The 9,167-nt window shown below is 54.3% G+C and overlaps 1 protein-coding gene across 1 annotated transcript in view; it reads left to right on the top strand.

Annotated features, from left to right (window-relative positions):
• Positions 1-6,430, top strand: part of UFD1 (ubiquitin recognition factor in ER associated degradation 1) — a 24,632-nt gene extending 18,202 nt beyond the window's left edge. Inside the window, exons 8-12 of the mRNA XM_069100823.1 lie at positions 899-964; positions 1,138-1,185; positions 3,450-3,538; positions 4,237-4,318; positions 6,310-6,430. Coding sequence (XP_068956924.1) covers positions 899-964; positions 1,138-1,185; positions 3,450-3,538; positions 4,237-4,318; positions 6,310-6,384 — 360 coding nt within the window. The 3' untranslated portion in view covers positions 6,385-6,430. The remainder of the gene's footprint in view (positions 1-898; positions 965-1,137; positions 1,186-3,449; positions 3,539-4,236; positions 4,319-6,309) is intronic.
• Positions 6,431-9,167: the final 2,737 nt, after the last annotated feature.

Raw genomic sequence — 9,167 nt, 5'->3', positions numbered from 1 at the left:
CTCCCTCCAAAACTCAACATATACACATCCCTTTCCCTCCAAGCAATTAACAGGAACATGGGAAAACCTTGGATCCCTTCCTCCCAGAGAGGTACATGGGGACCAGGCAGCCTCGCCACTCCCTGCCCACCCTCTCCCAGGGGATGGCACAGGGATCAGGTGACCTCACCTCTCCCTGCCCGCCCTCTCCCAGGGCAGTGGCACAGGGACCAGGCAGTCTCACCACTCCCTGCCCACCCTCTCCCAGGGGGGTGGCATGGGGACCAGGCAGCCTCGCCACTCCCTGCCCGCCCTCTCCCAGGGCAGTGGCATGGGGACCAGGCAGTCTCGCCACTCCCTGCCCACCCTCTCCCAGGGGGGTGGCACGGGGGCCAGGCAGTCTTGCCACTCCCTGCCCACCCTCTCCCAGGGGGGTGGCACAGGGACCAGGCAGTCTCACCTCTCCCTGCCCACCCTCTCTCCCGGGCCCTGTCAGCTGTCTCCCTCCCATCACTTCAGCTGTTCCCTCATGGAACATCCTGTCAGGTGTTGGATTGGAGGTCGGGGGGCCCCATATAAAGCTCACGTAGATGTAGAATCAGACATTGTCATTAGTTAGTGACCATGAGGGGAGGGTGGGTGTCCGGGAAATCTCAGTGGCCAGCAGCTTTAAAAGCCAGGTAGGAATTGAGCCGGCAAAGATGGGGAGAAAAGGTTCCATCCTCTGCCTTTCATCTGTCTGTCTTGGGCGTGCAGGGAATGCCCTCCCACTCATGGAAGGTCCCCAGAGTTGTCTGACGTGGGACACTAAGCGCTGCTGGAAGGGGCTGGGAGCCAGGAAGACCCATTCTAAAGAGGGGCAGACTGAGGGCCTCAGACCTGCCCCTCAGGACTGTCTTTCTCCTTTTTGGATCTTCAGGTTGACTTTGACGCCCCCCTGGGCTACAAGGAGCCCGAGCGGCAGGCTCAGCACGAAGAGACAGCGGTGAGTGGGGGCCAGGCTGCCCGGCCATCCCTGGTGTGCTATCGTGCCTGGTGACTTCCTAAGCCAGCAGACCTTGTGACCGGGCTCAGAGCATTTCCCAGGGAAGGCCTTGGGGCGGGGGTGGCTGCTGGTGCAAGAAAATGAATCACTGTCATTTTCCTTTGCTCTCCCAGGATGTGGAAGCCGACCACAGCGGCTACGTTGGAGATCTCGGGTTCCGGGTAAGTCCTGTTTCCTACTTGTCTTTAAAGCCGTGGAATGAGGGATGCTGGGGTGTGTGTGGGCAGACCTCAGACCAAGTCATGGGCCTGCCCCTGACGAGCTCCTCTCAAGTCCCTCCTGGCCCTGCCATCTTGGTCCCCGGAGACTCCGCCCTAGCACGTCCTCTCATGGCCTGCCTGGCACAGACTTTCTGGGCTGCCCAGGCCCAGCTCTACCAGCTTTGCCTTTCACCTTGGCCTCGGAGCCTGGATTCCTTAGACTGTCGACCCAGCATCCATGCAGGCCCCAGCTCCTCATGGGTGTGGGAAGTGAAGCCATTTGTTTAGCATGTTACCAGGAAACGGATGGACAAAGTCCCGCTCCTTTATGTGGTGTGGGGGAGCTGGTCAGCATGGAGTGGGGAGACTGAGCTGGAGAGCTGCTGGTGTGAGCCAGAGGTCAGGGCAGCCGGCAGAGGGAGGGGGCCTGAGAGGACCTTGGTGGAGGCAAGGCAGGTGAGGAGCTGCTGTGTGACCTCGGAGCCCAAATGAACCAGATGCTGTGCCCCAGGGAGTGCCCACAAAGGCCTCCAGCAGGGAGAAGAGGGAAATAAAAATGCCACCAGCAGCGGGAAGACACCATGCCGGGGCTCTGCCCTCGGGGAAGTGGGACAGGTGGAGGGCCCTTGGCCAGCTCTGCAGGGCAGGACATGCCCCCCGCTGCTTCTGTGCCCTCCTCTCTCCATGGTTCAGGGCCCTTGGGTCCCCACCGGCTTCTTCTGGTAGAAAGACCCCCACCCTCATGCACCAGCCCCACCCCCAATGAGACAAGGGGCCTTGGGCCTCGGGCCTCAGTCTGCCACTGGAGCCTTGCCCACCACACAGTTGCTTTTAGCCTTAGCCATGTCCCATCAGCAACAAACCTAAACATTTGAGTTCAAAGGTCTGTTATTATTTGGGCAGCTAGGGGGCACCACAGTGCTGAGCACAGGCCTGGAGGCAGAAAGACCTGAGTTCAAATGTGGCCTCAGACACTTACTAGCTGTGTGACCCTGGCCAAGTCACTTCACCCCGTTTGCCTCAGTTTCCTTATCTGTGGAAAATGAGCTGGAAAATGAATAGCAAAGAGCAGGACACACCCAAAACTAAATAGCAGCGACATTGTTCCTTGTTGGCGTATAAGTAGTGCTTTAAGGTTTGCTTTGCTCTTTTTGCTTTTTGGAGGGCAGTTGAGGTTAAGTGACTTGCCCAAAGTCACACAGCTAGTGGGTCAAGTGTCTTGAGACCGGATTTAAACGAGGGTTCTCCTGACTTCAGGGCCAGTGCTCTATTCACTGCGCCATCTAGCCACCTGTGCTTTAAGGTTTATTAAGAACTTATAAATATTCATTGTCCTCACAACCCTGAGAGGTGGGTGCTCTTACATGCCCACTTTAGAGATGAGGAAACTGAAGCCGGGGCAGGGGCCAGATCTGAACTGGCTCACTGCCTCACTGTCCCTCAGGGACAGCCAGACCTGCTCTGATCCCTTCCAGTGGGAAAGGTGTGGCTTCAGTCTCTGGATCTGCACAAGGAAACATGTCGGACGTGGTGCTGTCCTGAGGGTCACCTGCTGCCTGCTGGACGTTCCAGCCTGGCTGCCACAGACATCTCGGTGACCACAGTTCTCCCATGTCATACCTGTCCACGTCCACTCACCCCGCCAGACCACTGCACTCACAGTCTGCCCCCTCCTTCTGAGCCTCCCATGACTGGACCACTGCCCAGTCTCGTTGAGTCTGCCTTCATCACTCCCATTTGTCCCCTTCTTTCTGCTCACATAGCCTCCAGCCTAGGGCCGGCTCCCATCCCCTCTTGCCTGATGAACCACCTTCTAGGCTTCACCCTCTCGTCGTGCACACAGCTGCTGGTGCTGTTCCTGATGCAGTTGCTGTCTGCATTTCTACACTACTCTGCATGTAACCTTCTGTGGCTCCCTGTCCCCTCTAGGACTAGATACAAACACCTAATTGAAGCTCTACCCATTCTGGATCCAGTCTACCATTCTGGTCTTGGTGACTCCCTTTTACCCTCTCTAGACTGGCCAGGCAGGCCTCCAGGCTGTTCCTCCCGCTGTCCCCAGGCCGGGAAGACTTGCCCTCCTCCCCTCTACCTCCCTGCGTTATGGGGCCTTTCCACGTCCTCAACACCGAGCCCAGGGCTTGGCCTGAGGACCATACTTAATAAGTACCTGTTGATGTAGAATGTGTTGGCAATGAGTGTTTCACAACACTTTGCTTTCCTAGGCCTTCTCTGGCTCTGGAAACAGATTGGACGGGAAGAAGAAAGGCATAGAACCCAGTCCTTCCCCTATTAAGCCTGGAGACATTAAAAGGTGAGTGTGTGCACAGGCTCTGCCTCCCTGGCACCGGGCATCGTCCTGCACCAGACTCTTCTGGGTCCCTGGCCTCTTCTGGGCCCCAGGCCTCTTCTGGGTTCCTGGCCTCTTCTGGGCCCCAGGCCTCTTCTGGGCCTCAGGCCTCTTCTGGGTCCCTGGCCTCTTCTGGGCCCCAGGCTCTTTGGAAAGATCAGTCCTGACTTAGCAGCCTTCTGAGCTGCTGCTGTACCGTCTGAACAGTGGGGGGCTTTTTGTAACGTGTGGGCCCCATCCCAGGTATCCTGTCACAGCAGTCCCATGCAGTGGGAGGTATGGGAACCCTATTATACAGATGGGGACACTGAGGCTCAGAAAGATGAAGGGACTAAGCCAGGGAGGTGCAGCCAAGTCTCTTGCTCATGATGAACCCAGCCTGTGCAGACTGGCTTGCCAGGGATCCAGGATGATTCATTTCACAGGGGGCCAGACCACCTGGGTGTGATTCCCTGCCAAGTGTGGTTTGGAATCAGAGAAGCCGCTTCTCTGCCCCAGGCTCTGATGAGCCCATGCGCCAAAGAGCAAGCCGACCCTCCACCCCCCACAGATGGGAAGAGCCCGTCCATCCTTGGGGCTGGGGACCACTAGGGACTCGGGCCTCAGAGGGAGAATGGTTGGGCTGTGCTTCTTTAACTAGTGTTTCCTCCTCCTTTCTCCAGAGGAATTCCTAATTATGACTTTAAGCTTGGTAAGATCACTTTCATTCGAAATTCACGTCCAATGGTCAAAAAAGTTGAAGAGGTAAGTGTTCCTGATTTTGTGACGTTCTGTTGATTGCATGTGTTCTTATTTGTCTGATCCAGGGCCAGGGGTAAGAAAAAGCCAAACAGCTTCTCTTTCCCTGCAGTCCCTTCTGAGGTCTGGGACAAGATGGGCCTGCGGTCTGCCCCCAGTGCAGGTGGCCGCTCAGCTGTCTCCTTAGTGGGGTCTGTCCTCAGGTGACACTGTTGTCTGGGGCTAGGGCTTTTCTCAAGGCCTTTCCAGCATGGGTAGGGCCTGCCCAAGCTGGGCTCTGCTGGTGTGGTCACCCTCAGGGCATGAGAACATGGGCAGAGGGTGCAGTTGAGGCTAGAACCCAAGGCTTTGAAAACCTGACAGCCCAGCTCTGTTGGACTTTGTAAGTATCTACAATAAAGAGGAAAGAAGGGGACTAAATTCATAGCGTTTAAGTCTAGACTAGGGCAATGCAGACATTTCCATAAGCTAGGAGGTGGTCCCTGGCTCAGGGCACCCAGAGGCACCTGGCCCGTGTACCATGGGGCTCACTGACCTCTGAGGAAGGAAGGCTGGACTCTGCACTGTGGGGACAAGAAAAACTAGGGTTGTGGGTTAAACGAACAGAATGAATAGTCCTTTTAAATCTGTAGTCTACGGTATTTTTACAAACCGTGTCTGGAATGTCCCTTTTGTCACTGCGGGTAGCAGAAAGTTAAGCTCAGACAGATCCCTGCCCTCAAGGCACTTGGAGTCCAGTCAGAGGATTCCGCATCACCACTGCCCGTCTGGGCATCTCCACCCGAGCTTTGGGTGTATTTCCCTCCTCCTTGGCTTAAGAGGCTTCATTTGAAATGGTCCAAGCCAGAATTGCAACATGAGAATAGTCTGCCTGCAAGTGGTTCAAGGATTTCCCTTTTCATCATGGGTATAATTATCACCAGAAGACAGCTGACCTGCGTGCTTCTGACAGATGATGTCACCTAGATTTATTTTGTTTGTTTGGGTTTTTTTGCTTTTTGAAGGGGGGAGGGCAGGGCAGTTGGGGTTAAGTGACTTGCCCAAGGTCACGCAGCTAGTTAAGTGTTAAGTGTCTGAGGCCAAATTTGAACTCGGGTCCTCCTGACTCCAGGGCTGGTGCTCTATTCATCACCTAGATTTAGGAACAATTTTGGGGAGTGAAGCATCGGGCACACTGCTCCTCTACTGCCCATGGTGCCATGGGGCCCAGATGCTGCTAGGGATCTCCCAGGCACCAGACACCAGGGCAGGGTAGCCCAATGGGAATAGAGCCTGTTGGCCACACAGTCTCAGAATTCCAGGAGCAGGGAGGCACTCTGAGACCTCTGTTGCAGCTGGTCTGTGCATCAGCAGGACATCCCCCACAAGTGACCACCTCCCCTCCCCGCCGTCTCTAGGCTTGGTTGGAAACTCCCTCAGGAAGGGAAACCCATTAGTTCCAATGCAGCCCCTTCCCACTTGGGGTCAAGTGCATGCCCAGCAGTAGGAAGGTTGGGGCATCCCACGGTTGTAAACAGACAATACCAAAATCCTTTGTGTCTGATGAGCAGTGGTTGGGCCAACGGCCCCTTTCTTGGTGTGTCATCTCCCTCAGGACCTGCCATAGTAGATACTCTAGTGGCTGGAATGATTTTTGGAGCAATGTGCTGCAGATTCCTCTGCCTGTCATTAAGGCCTGTGGCAGTCTGGCCCTCCCCTCCCAAGTCAGGACATAGGCTTTCCCCCAGACATACCTTCTCCTGTCTCCTACCCAGCTGGACTTCAGGCCCTGCTTACCCCCAGCTCTCATAACCTTTCTCTTCCTTGAAGGCCTCCTCTTCAAAGACTTCCCTGATCTCCCAACTCAGGGCTGATGGGGGGAGGGGAGGGTTCCCTGGGGCCTTGGGTGGGCTAGATGAGGTAATATGTAGTAAGTCTGATCACTGGGGTGGGGGGCTCAGGCTGTTGGGGAGAGCGGGGGATTTACTCAAACTTTGATCCTTTCCCTTCCCATTTAGGAGGAAGCTGGAGGCCGATTCATTGCCTTTTCAGGAGAAGGACAGTCTTTACGCAAAAAGGGAAGAAAGCCCTGAGTTTGGGCCCTGGGCTAATTAGAAAATAAAATTATCTATTGCAGTCTCTTGGCTTTAGTTACTGGATTTGTCAGGGACAGATGATCACCAAAGGCTACTTCATGACCTGCTGTTGGTTCCCTTTAGCGGTTCTTAAGAAATCCCTCCCTCCCCTCTTCAGCCCAGGAAGCGTCAGGACTTGGTGGCAGCTGCTTTTTGGACCAGCAGGACTGGCCTGTCTCCCAAGTCACTGAGGCAGCAGGCAAGCCCCCTGCACCCACCCCCAGCAAGTGGGGGCCCCCATTGGCTCCGTCTGGGCCAGGAGTCCTTTCTCCCTGACAAACGTAGTCAGAGGGGGGCAGTGTGGCCATCTCTCTATTGGTCCTTTTTCATCTCCTCCCACACCCCACCCCAGAAATGCCCTTTGATCAGCTCTGTGCTGTTTGTTCATGGTGTTTTCTGTTGATTTGTCCAAGCCACGGATTCCCCAGAAAGAAGCTAATAGTTGGCACCCCCCTCATTATTGACACTGACAGTGGAAATCATGTTCCCTTAATAAATGTGTTCTGTAGCAACTGCTTCCATGCTTGTAGAGCCTCGAGAAGCCCGGCACTGGAGCAGACTCAGGCTGAGACTTCCCGGGGTTCTCGCCAGCGTCGTCCTCTGGCTTTGCCACTGGCCTTACTTGGATGTACTGGGTCTCGTTCGTTCTGGCAGCATAAGAGGACGGCCTCGTTCCAGATTCTCCATTTCTGCTCTTGGTTTAATACTGGGTTGCCTGGACTTGGGACTTGGCTTTTTCGGCTTTTTTTCCCAATTACATGTCAAAAAGCAATTTTAACATTCTATTTTTTCAAATGTTGAGTTCCAAATTCTTTCCCTCCCACTGAAAAGACAATTTGACATAGGCTATATGTGTATAGTTATACAAAATACATTTCCATGTAAATCATGCTAGGAAAGAAAACACCGACAAAAAACAAAACCAAAAAATACAGTGAAGAAAAGTATCTCGAATCTGCATTCAGGCCCCCCGAGTTCTTCCTCTAGAGCACCTTCTTCATGAGTCCTTCGGAGCCATCGTGGATCATTGTACTGCTGAGAAGAGCTGAGCATCAGACAATGTTGCTGTTCCTGTGTCCATCGTCTCCTGCTTCTGCTCATTTCACTTCGCATCAGTTGATTGGGCTTTTTTCCCCTTGCTACAGTTGTGAGGTCTACAACATCCTGGCCCGACCATCTGAACCCCTCCTCAGAAGGATCCCTTCAGAATCTGCATTCAGAGGAGAACAGGGAATCCTTGGCCCCAGAGCCACATTGGTTTCATTTCTGCCAGTGATCCTTTAGTAAGCACCTGCTGTGTACCAGGTGAAGTGGTCCCGGCTGATGAAAGAAGAGACCTCAGGGTGGTGACCCACTCTTGTGTTTTTTCTTAAGCCTTCCCCAAAAGAGAAGGGAATAGCTGAGCAGGGAGGGCACTGAGGGTCTTTCTGACTAGGGACAATGGGCTGCTTCTTAGAAGAGAGCAGATAGCAGCATCCACCATCTTGGAATCCTGAGACCTGGAGCTGGAACAGATGCCCTCCATCTGTAGTTGGGGCCTAGGGAGGCACTGAGGGGTTTCTGTGCTCTAAAGCCAGATGGAGCTGAGAGTCTGCCCCCCTGCTGAAGGAGAGATCTTCCTTGCCTGCAGGCTTTCTGACTAGCAGCCTTTTCAGGAGCTTTGGCTAACTGAACCTTGATGATTAATTAAGCACCAGGCTGGTTCCTTTCCTCTAAGTCACAGTTGTGTGCGAAGGCAAGCTTCATGCTCCCCTCACAGAGGCTTCTGGTGTTGCCACTAGAGAAGGCTAGGGATAGGAGGGTACTACACCCCACCCCAGCTCTGACCATTGGTAAGGGACAGCCAATTGCCAGGGAAGGGTCCCTGGCCTTAGCATCTTTGGCCCAGCTCCTCAGCTCCATGCCTCAGGACCTTGGGGAGGTCACCACCACTCAACTAAGCTTTGTTTTCTTTGGCTCTAAAATAATGACCAGCATCCCTTCAGACTTAATGCTGTGGTTTTTCTCCCCAGCTTTATTTTCCTCATCTGTAACAGGAGTCATCAGAATTTGCCCAAACTGTACCCAGTGTGGTTGTGAAGAAAAGGCTTATATAAACCTTAGCAGCCTGTGTCTCTGGAGTCTTTAGAATATGCTTCTAAGGGGTCCCCTAGCATTGTCCCAGACTTCCCAAAAGATCCAGGCCTGCCAAAGGCTCTGTTCTCCAACTATGGGCTAAAGCCCAGGCGGGTTCTGGTCCTCTGTGTAGGCAGATGGAGCCGCTGGGGGGGCGCCAGGCCTGGAGTCAGGGAGATGCACCTTCCTGAGTTCTAACCTGACTTCAGACAAGGCCTAGCCGTGTGACCCTGGGCAAATCATTTAACCTTGTCTGCCTCAGTTTCCTCATCTGTAAAATGACCCAGAAAAGGAAATGGAAAACCCTTCCAGTATCTCTGTCAAGAAAACCCCAAATGGAGCCACTGAAATACCCAACGACAATGGGCAGTAAGGCAAAAAAGAACTCATTAACCATGTCCCCCAAATCACCTTTGTCTCGCTCTACCCCTGGGTCCATCAGCTCTGTCCGGGGTTCTCTGGGGTCCCTGACTTGTCTGCTGAACCCTCCCAGCTGCTCTGGGCCGTTGGCTCTGGTCCTTCCCCTTTCCCCTGGCCCCGGGTGAGCAGGCTGAACGCCCCTCCTGCCTCCTGGGGAGGGGGGGGGGAGGAGAGACCCTGCCCAGAACCCGAATCTCAGACCTGCG

The sequence above is a fragment of the Petaurus breviceps genome, unplaced genomic scaffold (assembly GCF_028583685.1).
Source record: "Petaurus breviceps papuanus isolate PSGF00001 unplaced genomic scaffold, PetGlider_PUasm1.0 428, whole genome shotgun sequence".
Lineage (NCBI taxonomy): Eukaryota > Metazoa > Chordata > Mammalia > Diprotodontia > Petauridae > Petaurus > Petaurus breviceps.
Note: the sequence above shows the minus strand (reverse complement) of the source record. Positions and strands in the feature narration are given on the sequence as shown.